The sequence below is a fragment of the Ochotona curzoniae genome, unplaced genomic scaffold, assembly GCF_017591425.1.
Source record: "Ochotona curzoniae isolate NIBS_2020 unplaced genomic scaffold, NIBS_Ocur_1.0 contig_908, whole genome shotgun sequence".
Lineage (NCBI taxonomy): Eukaryota > Metazoa > Chordata > Mammalia > Lagomorpha > Ochotonidae > Ochotona > Ochotona curzoniae.
In genome coordinates, this window is record NW_024466607.1 from 8273229 (window position 1) to 8291795 (window position 18567).

Genomic DNA, 18567 nt, shown 5'->3' on the forward strand with positions numbered 1-18567 from the left:
CCGGCTTCTACCTGGGCTATACGCCTTGTGTCAAGGTCGGGGCTCCTCCTGCCAAGCGGCCAGGGAGCTGACCAGGAGGCCTCAGGGTGCCCACAGGACAGCAGCGAGTGCTCTGCACCAGCCCTCGGGCCTTGCAGCTCAGGTGCCAGCATGCCTCAAGTCATCACAGACATGAGCCCAAGGTCGTCCTCCTACACCAGGAGGGACAGAAGCCGGAGGAGGCTTCCCCTGGCCGCGGGGAGCCCTGCCCAAGATGTCTCCCAGGTGAGCCAGGACATGTCTGGAGGAGCTCCTTGAGAACAGTCTAATTCAGAAACGAGATCCATGATCAAGCAGTTTGTAAAAAGTTGGCTTTATTTGTCATTTATTCACCATATCTCAGTTATGCCATTTTGGCATCCACAGTGACAGTCCCGTGCAAGCAGGGCTCAGCCCCCACCCACCCACCAACCATCACGCATGGGGCGCAAGCCCAGGTCGCACAGGGCCTAGCTGGATGGCTAGGATGGTGGCAGCTCCCGTTGGGGCCTGGCGGTCCACAACCTGTGGGCAGGGGCAGGGCCCTGGACAGGGAGGGAACCAGGTCTTACGAGCTCCCTTTGGCTCAGGACTGGGTCTAGACAAGGCCACGTGTGGTATGGTGTTGAGTCCTGGGCTGTGTGGGTCAAGGGACTGGGGCTGCTCCTGTGGTGCTGCCAACTTGCTGGGAGACTCTAGGCCAGTCTGTGTGGTGGGCACTGCTAATGAGGTGTTGTGAGAAACCCTTCCCTGACCCAGGCAGGTAGGGTTAGCCTCCTCTGCTGACCCGGGAGAGGGCTGTGTGCTGCTGGTGTGGCAGCTCCCTGCGTGGCTGCATGCCTGCTGGGCGCCCTCTGTAGCATGGGGCATCCTCCAGGGGAATACCCTTGGTCCCACTGATGGCTAAAGATCCATTCAAAGCCTAGTTCCCTGGCTGCCAAAAGGGGCTTTACGATGGCCTCAGGGAGGGCTACGACCACTAGACTCAGGTCACCTGCCATTGGTATATTAGCCTCAGCCTGGGAAGCTCCAGGGCGCTCCAGTCCTGGCCTTGCCAGCTGGGGAGCAGAGGGCAGCTGTGGCACCTCCTGTCTTGCTGGTGTTTGGTCCCAAGCACAGTAAGCCAATCCTAAGACAATGAAGACAGGAGGGGCTTTGTGCAGCGCGCTGGCCACAACTGCTCCCCTTTTTAGGGCAGAGTGAGTACCCGTGAGTATAGTCCAGGAACAACTGGCAGAAGCTGGGCAAATGCTCTTCAGTAAAAGGGCCTTCCACACCAACACCTGTCCTGCTTGGCCATGTCCACCTGGTAGCTGCCGAACCCTGGCCTCGCTCCAGCAGAGGGGACAGGAGTGGACCACAGCCTGCTCCCAGCCTCAAGGCCCGACCTGCAGCACACACGGGAAAATTAACAGGCAGCCCCGAGTGGCTTCTGGGCTCCTGGGCCTCTTTTGGAAGAAGCTCTGTGCTTTAAAAATAATGGGTAGAAGGGACAACAATGCTGTCTCACAGAGAAACAGTCTGAAGCCGTGTAGTTGGGCCTGACTGTGAGGGAGACCCCGGCGAGGTGCTCCACGTGTACAACCCCGGCCCCCCCGCTCCTGCCCAAATCACACACTGCCACTGCAGCTCTGTGCTTCCATCCAGGACAAGCAGCTCTGTCAGTGGGGGGTCGGCCGAGACCACTGCAGCTGTGCCCGGCTCGGAGGAGATGCCGAGGCTAAATAAGTGTTATCTGGATGCTTGGAGATGACTGTGTGCAACCAACCTACTTGTATGGGTCCTTCGGCCAGTGCCAGGATAAAAAGCAAATTTTCAAATTGAAGAATGTCTAGCACTTTACAAAGTGGAATGAAGGAATATGAAATTTAAAAACAAACAAATAAACAAACATTAAACAAAGTCCAAACGAAGCCACAGCAGTGCTCTCCCATGGGGGGGAGCCCCAGTTTCCGGGCTATCCCGGAGCTCCCGGCCTCCCTGGGTCCCTGGGTCCCTGGGGAGACATGGCTCAGAAGAGAAGGGCTCCCATGCTGCCGACCTCACTCTGCTCCTTGACGAAGATCTCGAAGTACTGGTAGATGATGGTCACTGCGAGCAGGATTCCCGTTCCGGAACCGATGGCGCCCAGGAAGTCAGCCAGGACTGAGAGTGCGCCGATGCACAGCCCACCGAAGGCGGCAGCCGTGGGGATGTACCTGGGGAAGCGGCAGATGGTGAGCCCTGCTTGGGGCTGCGCGGCCAGCAGGTTCATCAGTGATGCAGCAGCCTGAGTCACAGACCACCTCACTACCTCTTCGTAACCTGGTCTGCTGTGTGGCCCATGAGGTGGACACGCTGGCCCCACGTGGCTCAGCCAAGGGGAGATGATGTGGAAACAAGATGGTAAGGCACCTCACTGCAACTTGTCCTCTGTTAATTTTAGTTGAAATGATAACTCTGGATACACTGGGATAAACTCAGTATTATATATGTTAGTTCCACTAATTGCTTTTTTATTTTAGTGTGTCTACTACACATTTTTAAAACTTATGAGACTTTGTATTGTCATTTGTAATGAATAGTGCCAAATATCTAGAGGCTTACTACTAAGAGAGTGGATGCTCTCTAAGAGGGGCTGCTGTCCCTGCTAGGGATGGCAGATGTGCAAGTCTGGCTTTTCTTGTAGTGTTTTCCTTCAGCAAAGGGGCAGGAAAGGTACAGCCCATAGGAAAATTGTTCAGCACGTGCCTGTGCCAGCACTTTAGCAGGACACAGCCATGCTCACGTGCGTACTGCATGTGATTCGCTGCTTGCAAGTGACGATGGAAAAGCCGTGAGAGACGCTGAGGCTGGAAAGGCCAGCTGCCACCCTCCGGACCCAGGGGCCACTCTACTGCCTGTGATGAGATAAGCAGTCCACGAGTGCTAGGAGGCATGCCAAGGCCACCTTAACTCAGCCCCCATCACCTCGGGGCCACATCCTGGGTCCGGCCATGCCCGTATCTGCCTTGTGCGGCCACCATCCCCAGCAGCAGTGTGCCATCTCTCTGGCCTCCTCTCGGGCACTGACTGTTGTTCTCATCTGGCAGCCCGACTTTCCTCCTCTGTCAAAGAGCGCTGGCCTCTTCCAGGCCCAGCCTTGGTGGCCTCACTTCCACCTGGGGGGCTCTGTGCTCAGGTGCCAGGACCTGGCTGTACCCTTCAGCAGCCCACAGGTATGGGCCAAGTGAAGGCCCACCGCAACCTGCACCCCCATCCCCGACTGCCGGCCCTTGCCTCACTGCCCCTGGCAACAGGCTGTCCTCTCCTCACTTTGAGGGGGGAAGCCCCGGGCCTTTCCTTTTCAATCTGCAATATCTGGTACATGGACATTTCCTAACTGTTTCACTGCACAGGGACCTTTACTGTCTTGTAAGCCAAGAATGAGACCTGGTGAACCAGAAAATCCCAAGGCCCAGCCTTGTGGAGAATAGCACAGCACACACAGGGCCAGCACTCACCGATTGAGCTCGTGCACCATGGAGGTCTCGCGGTGGCCTCGCATCACCATCTGCTGCTCCTTCAGCTGCTTAGCAACCTGCGGGCACCATGCGGAGGAGGATGAGCGGGGGGACGTGACACTAAACCGGGCTGAGTTTCTTTTCCAGCCCTAACAGTGTTGACAGAGAGGCTCTCGGGACAGCTGTCAGGATGTCACTCAACAGTGTAAAGCTGGTACACTGCTGGCCTCCATCTGCTGACCCTTCACACTGCCCAGCTGTCCCATGCAGGAGCAGAGCCAGTCTGTGCGTCACCAACCACCACCTGTGGGGAGGTAACACGTCAGGACCCCTCGGCCAGCGACAGGCTCGTGTCTAGACGCCTATGGTTTTATACTCACGTCCTTGGCAGAGGAACCCGAGACCTCGATCCAGGTTTTGGAGAAGAAGGCACAGGAACCCAGCATGAACACGATGTACACGACCGCATGGACGGGGTCCTCCAGCACAGAGCCAAAGGACTCTGGAGGGGACAGGTAGTAGCACAGGCCACCCACTGGGTAAGCACGGGCCGGGCCCCCCGAGGAGATGTCCTAAACACAAGAAAGAAAAAGCCGTGAGGGCTGCTGCCTCCCCCTTGCACGCACTCACTGTGAGCGGGCAGAGGACAGATTTCCCTGTCCACTGTGAGCTCCCAAGGGGAGGGCTGGGCCACTGCAGCTGGTAGCTGGAACTCAACCTGGGGTTCCCAGGTGAACAGAGGAGACTTGAGTACGCAAACTGCCCCCTGCTGCCTTCCAGGAGCATCAGTAGGCGTGGGGTGGGAATTAGAGGCCCATCCCAAGTGGCCCTGCACCCCACAGGGGCCCTGTGATGGCTGACTCACTGAAACTAGGCAGCAGCACTTGTCACTCTGAAAAAACAACACAACTTTACCCCAGTACGCAAAGTGCATTTGTTTCCTGAATGCAAACTTTAATGTGCTGCATTTGTAAAGGCACGATTGGGAGATTCCCTGGATAGCATACTGCTCGTGAGCCATACACATTGATGCCCACCCCTGCTGAAAATGATTTTTTGGTTACAAGAGTTATACTCACAGACCAGGTGCCCAGCAGGCTGACCAGCAAGTTGCCGCTGAAGCGAGCGGACAGCATCTGGGAGATGACGTACAGGTTGGACACCAGAGCCGACTGCAGGATGATGGGGATGTTGGAGGTGTAGAAGAGCTTGATGGGGTAAGTGTTGTACTGGCCGCGGTAACGGGCGGACTTGATCGGCAGGTCCACTCGGAAGCCCTGAGCAGACAGAACACGAGGCCCCATCGCTGCTTTGTTCAGAGACAGGCTGGGTGATTAGGCTGGCCAGGAGGGAGGCAGTCCTGGGGGTCAGTTCTGAGAGCCCCTGAGTGCTCCTACCCCTCTGTACCCACACTACCACCACTGTTACATGGGAACACACACAGGAGGCCCCAGGAAGGCTGGCTGAAGCCCAACACAGCAGAGTGAGTCTATTTTTATCAGACACCAAATGACCACACTCTAGCCACACCCGTGTGGGACCACAGAGAAGGGTGAAAGGGCATGCACCCAAAGCCCAAGGGTGCTTCTGCAAGCTCACACCACTCAGTGGCCGCGGGACTGTGACCCTGAACAGAGCAGCCCAGTGTCCCACGAAGGGACCCTGCGGGGCACGGTGTCCTTCCGGTCCTCACTGGCAACAGGGCTTGGCAGCCCGAGGACCACAGCACCAGTGCTCAGTGCTCCGCCTGCAGTGCCAGCCATGCCCGGACAGACCCTTGACTCAGGCTCAGCAAAAGGAACAGGTGGATCTTTTGGTCAAGTAAGAGCATGTGATGGATACAAACACCTCACAAACGCCAGTTGCCCATGGCCAGCTGGAACGCACCTGGAAGTAGATGACCACCGCAAAGACAAAGATGGTGGCGATGAGGTTCATGAGGTTGGGCAGGTTCTGGCGGTAGAAGGCCTCTCGGAGCGCACGCACTTTGTCTGTGCGTGTGGCCAGCAGGTGGAACAGGGCGATGATGGCACCTTCAAATTCCATTCCTGGGGAGGCAGGGGACAACTGCGGTAAAGGAACCCAGCTGCTGTCCCACCGGGGGTGAAGTGTGTCCTAATAGGTGACACCCGGAAGCATCTGCGGTCCCTTCCTGGCCTACTCGGATGGCACGAGGCCCTGTCCTAAGCCACGGGATTGGCCTCGGGAGCCCAGGCAGCCCAGGGAAAGGAGGAGGGGACCTGTGCGGGGGCCCGTCCGCACCACCTCTCTGCCGTGCCCTGGCTCAGTCTGCTCTGGCTATACCTACTGATCCTGAACACAGCAGTGCACTTCCACCCGGGGCCTCTGCTCTGCCAGGCCCGCCCTCACCTCCTGCAGGACTTTCCTCAGCTGCCAATGACACCTTCCCTGGCCATCCAAGCTACCACAGCAGCAACGCTCTCCAGCAGTTCATCTGGTACTTTTTTACCCAGGCTCCCCGTTAGAGCACCTGACACCCTAACATGTGTTTTTGCCAGTATCTATAGCAGCACCCAGCACTTGATAAGTCTGTGAGAGATACTTGTTGAAAGGAAGGTAGTTAACAGTGGTACCAGGGATAGACCATAGCTTTTTCAAATTTTATCATCTAATTTTTAAGCTGTTTCTCAAATTCCGACCCGCTCTCTAAGGCATTTCCTGCCTCGGCTTTCATCTCTGCTTTGTGCTCTGTAAGGCACAGCAGCTTTCACTTGTCCAGGGACCCACTTTTGGTCTCAGTAAACACATGGCATGGTTTCTGGAAGCCAGGACTATTTCCAGTATTCAGATCCGAGGAAACACTCAAACGCATGAGCGTTTCTCATGGGACTGTTCTGAGTAACCTATGTAGCAACAAAAATAGGCTCCTGTGTTCTAACAAATCTTGTTCTAAGGTTTCCCTTCTGTCAGAAATCTTTATATAAATATCTCCTGCCACAAATGTCCACGGCTCTCTTTAGCAGATATAACAGAACATACCAGTACCCGATCTGTAGTTACTGTTAGGCATAACGTAAATTGCCAAATCCAGTATTATACCATTTCATCCTGGCGACCGAGGTTACAAGGGAAGGAATATATCCAAAGTTAAAGTCACACGCAACTAACAGGAGCAGCTGGTTTTGAACCCAGGGGGCAAGCCCAAGTTCAGGTTAAGATCTCAAAAGGGTTAGCAATTTTTTTCTCGAAACTTAATTTTCTGAGAGTCAAATGCATGAGGATGCTTAATGTTAACACAACAAAAAATTAGGAATTATCTAAATGTCTGCCAGATGACTGGCTCCCATAAACTTGGCCTTATCCTGGCAACGAACTTCATGCTCAAATAAATCACAGCATTACACATTCTAGTATGCCACATGTCCATGACATACTCCTGCATGAAAAATGCAAGTTAGCCATCTTCATGTGTCAAACAACAAAAGAAAAGAAAAAATAACCTGCAGGTGCACAGAGAAGGACTCACGCGGCACGCCTCCAAAGGACAGTATTCTGTGGGTTGGGGGTCCGGACTCCCGTCTTTGGGGAGCTGAGGGCCCTTACCTCGGCCAGTGTTGACGGTCGTGGGGCTGAACGCCTTCCATACGATGGTCTCACAGATGTTGGTGGCAATGAAGAGGGAGATTCCTGAGCCTAGGCCATAACCTTTCTGCAGCAGTTCATCCAAAAGCAGGACAATTAAGCCAGCAACAAAGAGCTGCAAGATTAAAAACCAACGGAGAAGAAACCTTGAGATGGTCTAACCGCCCACAGCATGCAGTTTTCTCCTCCTTTCATCAGCAGGTTCTCTGACACATGAGCCAAAGGCAGAGTCACAGCTCGCCCTCTGCAAGCTTCCCCCTCCTGCTGGGTTCAGGAGGGCAAACTAGGGGTCCCCCCAATGCAAGGGGAGTTACCTGGATGGTGATCAGCAGGCAGATTCCAGCACCCATTTCAGAAGGGTCCCCATACATCCCTGTCATCACATACACGATGGACTGGCCGATGGTGATGATCATGCCAAACACTAGGAAACAGAAAGCTATGTTCTCAAGGTGGGGCAAGCCACACTGCCAGAAGAAACGGTCATGGCACACCCACCGTGCGAGGCGGGAGGCCAAAGGTGAAGGCAGTGCCACCTCCAATGGGTGTGGCTGGGGACACAGCAGCACCTATGACAAATGCTTTCCACCAAAGCACTCTTGGTCTTGAGCCTCATCTTTCCTTCTAGAACCAGGGGGAGTAAGAGTTGCAATATAGCAAACTTTGTTGTTAGGAAAGGTGAATGAAGGACAAATCATTTCAAGACAAATGCAGAGACAAAGCTGTGGTCACCACAGGCAGCAGCACAGTCAGTGGGAGGTCACCTGCCTTGGGCCATATTCCACTGCCCGCATCTTCCTGGGCACATCAGCAGGGAGTTGGAATCAGGAGCGGAGCAGCCAGGGCTCCAATGAGCACCCATATGGGACGCCAGCCCCATGCTTATGTAGACTTAACCTGTGATACCACAGTGTCAGTGCAAATACACAAATCCAAAGAACTATCCTGACAAAGAGACAAAAGCTGTCTTGCGCTTTTGAAAAATGTTGTGTGTACATTTAAAATCCTGATTTGCATCTAAAAATGGCAAATGAGATGAATTTCTCACTCAATTATTTACTACACTAACTTAAGAAATCCAGCTAACACACTGAGGGAGAAGTGTGAATGTCATTTCCTAATGAATACAGCTCAGTTACCTGACGTAATGATGGTCACTGTTGACAGGAACGCTGGTTAATTTATTAACAAGCACAGACACCGAGACCTAAGAGCTCTCTGCTCGGTCCTGCGATCACAGAGCCAGGAGGCAGCAGGGTGCACGAGGGGACCACTCCTCTCCTCCCTTAAACCCTTCAAAAGCCGGAAGGCGGAAACCACCCGCCTGCTGGCTGCCCTGGGCCCTGGGAGGCAGGGACTGAGCTTGGTTCTCGCAGCCCTGAAGGGGGAGCATTCAGGCCCGGCTCCTTCCACTTCATCGCATAGCTTCGGGACCCCAGGAACCTCTGCCCTGCCCGCCCCCAGGCATTGCCTGGTATGTCTACCCCTGGAAGTGGTACCCAACAGGGTGCAAGTGCAAAGTTGGCAGGCGAGCTGACCATGGCACCTGGGACAAAAGTGAGTCACCAACTGCGCAGCACATGCAAGTTCTGGATTACAGGCACAGAGCAATGGTCACTCTCTTACACTTCTGGGCTCCGTTGAAGAGAGCTCTGTCTTTCGGCGTGTCCCCGACTTCAATGATCTTGGCGCCAGCTAAGAGCTGCATGATGAGGCCCGAGGTGACGATGGGCGAGATGCCCAGCTCCATGAGTGTGCCTGGGGAGGGCAGGGAGACGCAGGTGACGTAGTTTGCAAAAGTACACAGTATTTGTGGGGGAAGCAGAATCTGACAGGGGGCCCCTTAGACAGTTCCACGGGCTTGTCTGCTAGCAGCATTAATTTCTAGAATAACTGGTCTGATGTGACTCACTCTGTCCAGCCAGCCAGGTGGCATCTCGCTCTGCCTGGGAAGTCACATGGCACCCAGCAGGCGGCTGTGTTTAAATTCCCCATAAACAGGTTCACTCTGGTTTTACAGAGATAAGAAAAAATAGAGTATCTGGATAATGGAATATCTCCAGTTAATAGAATATCTGGATAACATTCAAATATTTCCAGTCAGGAAAGGGGACCTGCACAATTGTATCTAGTTGTGAATACAACTCTACTTTTTACCACACTCAAATGAGCTGTATTTCCACCTGATTTGGAATTTAATTTGAACTATATTATAAAAAAGCATTAATCAAACAGTATCTACAGACTCATTCAGAATCCCCCCCACCTACAGGTACCTAGTTAGAGCATACAAATACTGTTACACATTTTTTGAGCTATAAGTAACCTATAGATATAAAAATGCAGCTGAAAAAACAAATTACATAGTCTAAAGAATGCTATCAATGAAATGCCATCTTTTCAGGTATATATACAATATTGTTTCCATCCGGCTCTTTTATTCTCTGCGATGTAAGCTTATCTTGTCATTACGGATTTGTGCTGCTGCAAACAGTGGCAAATACTGCCAATGCAGGAAGTCAGCAGGCAATCAGGCTAGTTAGTGTGGCAAACGAACACTCCACGCATTTCCCAAGCCATGGATTTCCACAAATACTCTGTGCTCCTTAGGAAAGCCAAACCTGGTAAGTAAAATAAGTGAGACCGGTCAAGCCCACAGTGTAGTGAGAGAAGGCAGGGAAGGACGGAGCCCTACCTCTATTCGAGGCCAGAATCACTCGCATCCAGTAGAAGGGGTCGGCAGAATCGGAAGACATGATGCCAAACAGGGGGATCTGCGGGCCACGAGAAGGAGGTTGGCACAAACACTCCGAGCTCAGCCCCACACCATGCCGACTGCGCCCTGTACAGCCCTGCTTACCTGGCAGCACACCAAGAAGATGAAGAGGGTGATGGCTGTCCATAGCACCTTCTCCTTGAACTGGATCTGAGCAGGAGAGAACGGATCAGAGCCCCTGGGTGAGCTTTGGAGCGAGTCAGAGCACACGGACTGACATCAGATCCTTTCCTCTGTTCACCAGAGACGAACCTGGAGCCAGAACGAGGCACCACACACCACAGCTGCTCGGCAAAGCTCCACAGGGCCTCTGGCCAGCGAGCTTCACCCGCACCACCCAGCGCTGGCATCGTTTTACAGAAATAAAGAACCCTAGAACATCTGAGTGACCTGTCTCCAATCCCACGGCTGGAGTGGGTGGAGTGCGAAGCTGTGCTTTCACCTGGCAGGTGACCAGGGAAAGCGGCACGCCGACAGTCACTGCCCCCCAGGAAGCGCTCTTCACAGAAGGTCACATCTTCTGGGCCGTGTCCACCACAGAGCCGATGCTCATAAGGCCGGCCTTGTGGCACAGTGGATCAAGTTGTGACTTGAGATGCCAGCACCCCCATTCTCAAAGGGCTTGGTTTGAATTTCCAACCCGGCCTTCTGCTCACACACACCGTGGGAGGCAGAGGCGCACGGAGCCCTTGGGATCCTGCCTCCTTCCCTGCTCTGCTCCTGGCCCTGCCCTGGCTGCTGTGGGAGTCCGGGGAGGGATCAGCATGGAGGTCTGTCCCTGTGGCTAAAAAGCAGGAGAGCACCCCTGCCCATGAGGCTCCTCTGTAAGCAGCAGAGTGGGAGTGCTCCATCTTCGCTTCCAGAGTGACCGACCTGCCCAGGGCCGCCTGCACTGCGCAGTGGCTTCAGAGACACCAACAAACACCAGTGCCAGGCAAGCTTGGCATTCCGACATGGAAGCAGCCTCCGAGCGCCGGGCAGTCTTACGTGAGCAACGCTGTCTATGGAAACCCTTTGTCCCTCGAGAGGAAGAGAATCCCACAGGAGTTCTGTGGCAGCGTCCTGTCCCACTCCCCACGGAGCGAGTCATGACACATCACTCACACAAAGGTTGGGGGGCCCTGGGGAACCCCGGTGTCCACTCTTCCTGCCAAGAATCCTTCCCTTTCCCACCTACCCCCCTACTGTACCAGAGGAGAAATTGGCCCAGAAGCTAACAGCTTCGCGCTAATCCAATCCGACAACAAGCTGTGCTGAAAGACCCTTTGTCGTCAAGTTTGCCGGATACGACGACCAAGTTCAACACCAAAACTTCCAAAGCTCTCTGCCCACATCGCTCCTGCCCTCTGCACCAGCCCCCCACCCGTGAGGGCCTCTGTGCCCACTCTAAGCTTTCCCTTCCTCCCACAACTGTCCCCCGCACCTCTCCAAGGCTCCCCAGCCCCCTTTGTCCTCTTGAACTCGCACTAACACCTCCTGTCCAACACAACAGCCCAGCCTTCTCCCCCTTGGAGGACCCAGGGCTGAACGGCCATTTCCATTCCCTGCAGTTCCTTTCTGCCCCCTCCAAGGAGCTGTCCTTCTTGGCCACCATCAGATGTTACCTGTTCCAGAATAAACCCCTTCCTGAGCTGCGGCTGCCTTTCCCTTACTCCACCTGCCACTTAAGTTACAAGGCCAGTCACATGGTTATAAGAGGCTGTGTGCAGGGTGGGACCTGGGGTGGCCTGGCTACAGAGCTAAGACCATTTCCACTATGCTGCAGCTGGGAGCAGGGCCCATGCGCACAAGATACCTGTCAGAGTATAAACTACAGTTAAGCAGAATAACGCAGTGCCAAGAGCCCACTCACGTGGATGTCAAACACACGTAAACATCTGTGAGTGCACTAACACAGGAACCGAGGGCAGGCTGTCTCCATCATCGTGTGACAGCTGTGCGGCCACTCCGATCAGGACGCAACGTGGCTCAACACTGACTCCCTTCCAGGCACCTGCTGCCAACAGCAGGACCCTTCACAGGACGCCTTTCCTCTCGGGATGGCGACCACCTCCACAGCAGGCACCCACTCCTGCCATACAGACCAAGGGGATCTCCTCCCAACAGCTGGAGGTCCAAAGGGCATCCCTGCCAGCGGGGGGGGGGGGGGGAAAGCCACAGGCTCCCTGCTCCTGCTGGAGGTCCGTGAGGCCCATCTCTGGGACAGGGCCCATCTCTGTCCACCCCGACAGCTCCCAGACAGACGGCCCACCGGACCCACCATCACCTCCTCTCCAGGGGGAAGTGAGAGAGGAGTTCACCCACAGGGCGCCTCGAAGCCATCTTTAATGGTATCGTGAACTTGCAGCGCCCCGACCGCCCCGACGGCGCCCAGGGACGGGGGAAGAACCTACCTTCCGCTCCGGCTTCTGGATTTCCGGCAGGATGACACAAAAGGGCTTGATGACTTCCAGAAATTTGACTTCGGATGGGAGAAAACAAGAGAAAAGAGGCGTCAGGACACCAAGGGAACCGACCGCGATCTCCCAAAGTCTCCCTCCCCAGGACGAGCGCGGAGGAGCCGGGGGTCCCGGGCGGGCCTGCCCGAGGCGGTCCCGCAGCGCCACGAGGTCAGGGCGGGTCGGGGGCATCCGACGCGGACCACTCACTCGCCATGGCGGCGGCTGCTCGGGCTCGGCGTCCCGCCTGGGCTCCGCTGCGTTCCCAATGAGGAGGCGCTGCCCGCGCGGCCCAGCCTGGCCTCGGCCGAGAGACACGTCAGTGCTAGTCCGCACGGCGAGCGGCGACGGCGCGGGGCGGGGCGGGGTCGGGGGCGGGCCGCTTCCGCTTCCTGCCACGCTCGCCCGCCGGCCGGCCGGTCCTCCGGTCAGCCCGCCACGACTACAACTCCCGGCGCGCCCCGCGCCGCGCTCCTCACCGCGAGGCACGCCGGGGTCGGCAGTGTGCGGCTGCGCAGATCCGGCCGCTGTAGGCGCGCCGGGTAAGGTTACGTCGTCGCGCCTCTGTGGAGGAATGGGGTGTGGAGACATGGGGACTAGAGCGAGGTGGCGTGTGAGTGTGTGTGTGTGTGTGTGTGTGTGTGTGTGTCCGTGGCGGAGGCTCCGGGGCTGTCTCGTCTTCCGCGGCCCTGTGCCTGCGCCGACCTGGGCACCTGTATTGGGTGGGCATTACTTGCTGGACGGGCGTGTGTGAAGTCATTTTGCCAAACCGAGACAGGTGCCGGGGGCCCTTGCCGTGTGAAGACGGATCAGCTGGGTTTAAGCCGGCTTGGGAAGCCGGGTGGCTCCGGAACACCCAGCAAGGCGTCCTGGAGGAGTAGCCGAGGGGTTCCTGCGAGAAGTCGGGGTACTCCAGGTTGCCGAGCCCGTTGTGAGCTCCAGGCGTGGCGTGACTGCCCGGCGGCTAAAGGGGAAGAAGGGAGTGTGTGTAGGGAGATGAATGGGACGAGGGGTGCTGGGGGGATCTGTGCGTGAACGTTTAGGGGAGGAGGTGCCGAGTGGAGGCTGGGTTTCCTGCAGCCAGATCCTGGCCTGGACCTGGGGGTGGGGGCACGTTAGGCAAGATGTCTTTGTGATGTTAGCTTAGGCGTCGCTGCCTGCTTTCCCCCCTTCCTTCCGTCCTATTTCTAAGCGCCCCCCCCCCCCGCCTCCATTTCTAAGCCGGATTTGATACGTCTATGCGTTTAAAGGGATTTTCAGCAGGACAGGAGTGCCTTGAAGACCAAAGGCTGGGAATAGAGAATTCACATCACTTCATTTCTCACTTTCCCTCAGAAACACGGAAGGTCCTGTGAGCTGCCGCGGAGTGAGCCCAGCCGGGTTGCCAGGACCTGCCGTGGGTCATGTCTGCAGGGCTGGCCCGAAGCTCGGCAGCCCTGGCTCTACACCCAGCCGGGGCTGGGGGGCTGATGCTTAGCCGGTGTGCTCCGTGTGCTGCACTGACCACCTGTTGGAAACGTCACGGTAGTTAATAGTACATAATGCCCTTGATAACAGGCCCGTGAGGTCCCCCTGTCATGGTGAGATCTTTAAGTGCCCAGATCCTGAAGGTACCACACTCACGAGGGGATTAATTTTATCTCCTGGTAGATGAAGGAAGGCCATCCCACTGCTTAGACCTTCTGCATGCAACCACTTGCCCAATCCTTCTCCATCATGCTGTGACACAGCTAGGGGACCACTGATGGCTTGGACCACCACCATTCTGTTGGAAGCAAGGAGAGCTACAAACATGAGCCGAACAAATTCTTCCCATGGCACGCAGCCTCTCGTGTTTTGTCAGAATACACAAAATAAGCGTGCATGACATTACACTGGAAAACTCAGTACAGAAGAAAGTGATAAAAGAGAAATACACAGCCACAAAAATGTGAGACATACCGGCCAGGAAGCAGGAAATGCCCAGGATCACATTAACAGAATTGATTGAACTTTCCAAACCAAAGGCAGACTGCCTGGACGACAATCAAGATCCTAGAATGAGGGCACTTGAAAAAGTTCACAGAAAAAAACTACGCATGATTTTCAGTTTTTCTTGCAATGAAATAAATGTATCTTAAAAAAAACCCCATTTATTTATTTATTATTGGAAAGTCAGATATACAAAGAGGAGGAGAGACAGAGAGGAAGATCTCCCATCTGTTGATTAACTCTCCAAGTGGCCTCATCAGCCTGAGCTGAGCCAATCCGAAGCCAGGAGCCCTTCTGGGTCTCCTACATGGGTGCAGGGTCCCAAGGCTTTGGGCTGCCCTCGACTGCTTTCCCAGGCCACAGGCAGGGAGCTGGGTGGGAAGCAGGGCTGCTAGGACATGAACAAGTGCCCACATGGGATCCTGGCATGTGCAAGGTGAGGACTCTAGCTACTAGGCTACTGTGCTGGCTCCAAATGTATCTTAATTCCATTTCCCATGAGCTTTTTGAAGTGCCCTCATATTGGCAGCGCACAGAAACATCATTGAGCCTGAAAGATACTGGTGTGATGGCTCAGTGCCTAAATCCTCACCTTGCATACACCGGGATCCCAAATGGTGTCGGTTCATGTCCTGGCTGCTTTCCTTTTTTTCCTTTCCCATCCAGCTCCCTGCTTGTGGCCTGGGCGAGCAGTCGAGGGCAGAAGCTGTCTGAGCTCTGCAGAAGCCATTGTCATCTCAGTGGCTGGGCAGGTCCAAGGCTGCAACTCCAAGGAGCTAGGTTAGAGCTCACGCACCCAGGGGAGAAACACTTCCTCCAGATCCGCTGTCCAAGTCTTGAACAAACAAGCCAGCTACACTGCAGCGAGTGCCTCGGAGGGAGGCTGGGAGGTCAGGAGGTGGGGAAGCTGGAATATGTTACCCAAACTTCCCCCCCAAAGTAAACAAACTCAGAAGTGTCACTAGGAAGGTGTGACCCATACACAGGAGAAATCAGACAACTGGAATTGCCTGTGAGAGGGCCCAGTGTCCAAAACAGCCAGAGCACTAAACCCACTGTGCTTAAATAAGGAAGTATCAGTCAAGGGGCAGAAGCTATGAAGAAAATGGGAATTGTGGGGTTGAAAAGTACAACACCCACACTGAAAAGCCTGAAGATGGACAGCTATGGTACAATGCTCCTCTCTATACATCTGCCTTTCCAAGAATAGTAATTAATAATAAAATATTCAAAGGTACAGACGAAAGTAAAACATAACTTCTGTGTGTTGTGACATAGCGCATAAAGTCACTGTCTATGAGATTAATATGGCGTATGGGTGCTCAGCTCTGGCTGTTGTGGCCTCTTGGGGAGTAAATCATCAGACGGAAGATCTTCCTGTCTGTTTCTCCTCCTCTCTGTATATCTGGCTTTCCAATAAAAATAAAATAAAATAAATCTTAAAAAAAAAAAAAAGAAGAGGGCGCAGTGGTTAAGGTCCTCGCCTTGCACGCCCGGGATCCCATATGGGCGCTGGTTCTAATCCGAGCAGCCCCGCTTCCCTTCCAGATCCCTGCCTGTGGCCTGGGAAAGCAGTCGAGGACGGCCCAAAGCTTTGGGACCCTGCACCCGCGTGGGAGACCCGGAAGAGGCTCCTGGCTTCAGACCGGTCATAGATCGGCTGTTGCGTTCACTTGGGGAGTGAATCATCGGACAGAAGATCTTCCTCTCTGTATATCCGCCTTTCCAATAAAAATAAATAAATAAAATCTTAAAAAAAAAAAAGAGAGAAAGATCTGCCATCTGTTAGTTCACTTTCCAACTACCAGCCAGACCTGGCTTGGGCTGGGCGAAAGCTAGGAGTTAGGAACTGTTTCCAGGCTTCCCAAGTTGGTGGCAGAACCCAACGGCCATCAGCTGCTGCCTCCCAGGGTGTGAGTGAGCAAGGAGCTGGACACAGGAGAACAGACTGGACTTGAACCAGGCACTCCCTGCGAGATGCTGGTGTCCCAAGCAAAAAAAAAAAAAATATTTTTAACTACTTATTTCTCTCTGAGAAGCATACAGAGAGTAAAAGAGAGACAGAGCACGAAGTCTTCCATCTGCTGATTCACTCCTCCTGGTCGCAACAGCCAGAGCTGAGCCAATCAGCAGCTAGGAGCTTCTTCTGGGTCTCCCACACGGATGCAGGATCCACTTTCTGCTGCTTTCCCAGGCCCTAAGGAGGGAGCCAAACCGGAAATGGAGCAGCCAGGACTCTGAGTGGCACCTCTATGGGAGGTGCCGGCTCTGCAGGTGGAGGGTTAGTCTGTAATCCAGGCAGGTCTTAATGTCTGTGGAGGATGAAAGGAGAAATACTGGTGCCCCATGCGCAATGTTTGCCATACCCAGCCCCGAGTCGTTCCAGTCCGTGGGACATCTGGATGCCGCAGTAGCTTGCACCAAGCCTTTCCTCTTTCTCCTGTGCTGTCATTCTCTGGTTACACAGACACACCCTTAAATTGCCCCCTGCACCTCCACTTTTTACCCAGCCACGCTCAGCCGCTTTCCAAAGCGTTTGCTACTGGAGTGCATCGAGCCGCCAGGACAGGACCATTCGTGCTGCTGGTGTTCCGTGTTTCATTGTGGGGAGCTGTGAAGTGGCAGTGTAGACGTGACTGGCTTTTGCTCCTCTCTGAATCCCTTTTACACTCGTTCATTGGTCATTCAAGATTCCCTTTCTGTGACATGTGCTCACAGGAGTCACCCATTTTTCTTACCCTTCCTGTCCAGACAATATCCGAGGGATTTGGTGCTCACCTGCTTTGCTGCTTGTGACCTCAGCTTCTGCACCTGCCCGGTGAGCAGCCTGGTCACGGGGATGCAACCTTCATTCCTCTGGTTGTCAGGTTGTCCTTTGCCCCATTGCAATGCCCCCATCTGGCCGCCAGGGGGAGGAGCTGCTCCATGGACTGCTCATGCTCCGGTCAGCTCAGGGTGGGAAGCCTTGCAGGCAGGGAGGGCTGGAAGGTGTTAGGAGGACAGGTCTGGATGGTGGCGTTTGGTACCAGGGAAAGGGGCTGTAGGAACGTGGCTCGGTCAGCATAGTGAGTCCTCCAGGTGGTGATGGGAGGGGTTGGGATGGGGTTGTTCTCAGCCTGCCTGAACTCCCCCCCCTGTCTTCAGGCCAGGGCTGAAGCCGCAGGCCCAAGGCAGGTCCTTTGCTCATCCCTGACCCCTGTTGGGTTTTCTTGCTGGCTGTACTTGGTTTTTGGTTCTTGGTACTTTTTGGTTTTACATGGACCACAGTGTGCTCCTGGCAGCTTGAGTCCTCTCCTGTAGAGATCCCAATGTAATTAAGCATGCTTTGGCTCCGGAGTTCCGGCTGCACTCAATTTAGCTTACTTTAGGAGCTCCAGCTGCTGCGGGACTGGTGTCTGGCGCAGGGAGCAGGGAAGGGGACAGGGGACAGTTGAACTTGAGATGGTTCAGCCTGTGCAGGGTCAATACTTGTGGCTGAGAGCTGAAGACATCCCATGATCCAGCAGGGGGCGCTGAGGGGCTTGTGATGGGTGGATCTGGGGGGTGAGTGCTGTGCCCAGTGTCCAGCTGTGGGTGACCCCATGCAAAAGGATGGGTGCGCAGTCTCCCCGCAGGGCTACACAGACTGTGTTGGGCAATCGGGAGGGGACTTGGTGCCTGGAGCTGGGCCGGCAGAGCTCTCCGCAGGTGCAGACACTGGAAGGGGCCTGGAAGGACTGCTTTCCTGCCCATCGCGGTGTGTGCTGCCTCTGCCACTAGACAAGCAGGGCAGAAAGACTCCAGTCTAGCTCCCAGCCCCACTGCTGCTGAGGCTGAACCTTTATTGACAGGGCCATTGTTTAGCATGGTGGCTCAAACAATTGTCTGCCATGCTGGCATCCTACGTTGGAGCTGGTTTGAGTCCCAGCTGTTCCATTCCTGCACCTGGGACAGCAGTGGAAGATGGCCCCAAGTGCTTGGGTCCCTGTATCCGTGCAGGGGACCCAGAAGCTCCTGGCTTAGACCTGGCCCAGCCTCACCTGTTATTAGCATTTGGGGAGTGAACCAGTAGATGGAAGCTTTCTCTTTAGTTCGGCCTTTCAAATCAATAAAATTAAAAAAAAAAATCTTGATTGAGAATGTGTTGCACAGCCTATAAACTTACCAAGAGAGCTGCTGGGAATGGCCAGGTCAGCGCAAGTGGGCATTCCGGGGCACAAAGGGATGCCCACAAGAGCCACTGGGGAGGCAGGGAGCCAGGCCCTGCTGCTTGGCCCGGAGCGCTGGGGACCACGAGGCA

General features: G+C 54.8%; 1 protein-coding gene across 2 annotated transcripts; it reads right to left on the reverse strand.

The window, feature by feature from the left end:
- Positions 1-336: 336 nt before the first annotated feature.
- SEC61A1 (SEC61 translocon subunit alpha 1) lies at positions 337-17784 on the reverse strand. Of its 2 annotated transcripts, none has more exons than XM_040995308.1 (12): positions 17778-17784; positions 12273-12340; positions 9964-10029; positions 9799-9877; positions 8730-8861; positions 7418-7527; positions 7065-7218; positions 5388-5548; positions 4580-4777; positions 3881-4072; positions 3501-3577; positions 337-2216 (listed from the first exon to the last, which is right to left on the reverse strand). In XM_040995308.1, the coding sequence occupies exons 1-12, from the start codon at positions 17782-17784 to the stop codon at positions 2030-2032; spliced, it is 1431 nt and encodes a 476-aa protein (XP_040851242.1). In that variant the 3' UTR covers positions 337-2029. The 2 variants fall into 2 exon arrangements, with proteins under 2 accessions (XP_040851242.1, XP_040851241.1); XM_040995307.1 differs by lacking the exon at positions 17778-17784 and adding an exon at positions 12528-12645.
- Between the last annotated feature and the right edge of the window lie 783 nt (positions 17785-18567).

What these genes read in the sequence shown, in the direction of transcription:
- SEC61A1 (XM_040995308.1), bottom strand. An exon ending in TCCAGAAGCCGGAGCGGAAG is followed by an intron (nt 10,030 to 12,272) that starts GTAGGTTCTTCC and finishes TCTCCTGCTCAG; the next exon opens with ATCCAGTTCAAGGAGAAGGT. An exon ending in TCTTCTTGGTGTGCTGCCAG is followed by an intron (nt 9,878 to 9,963) that starts GTAAGCAGGGCT and finishes CGTGGCCCGCAG; the next exon opens with ATCCCCCTGTTTGGCATCAT.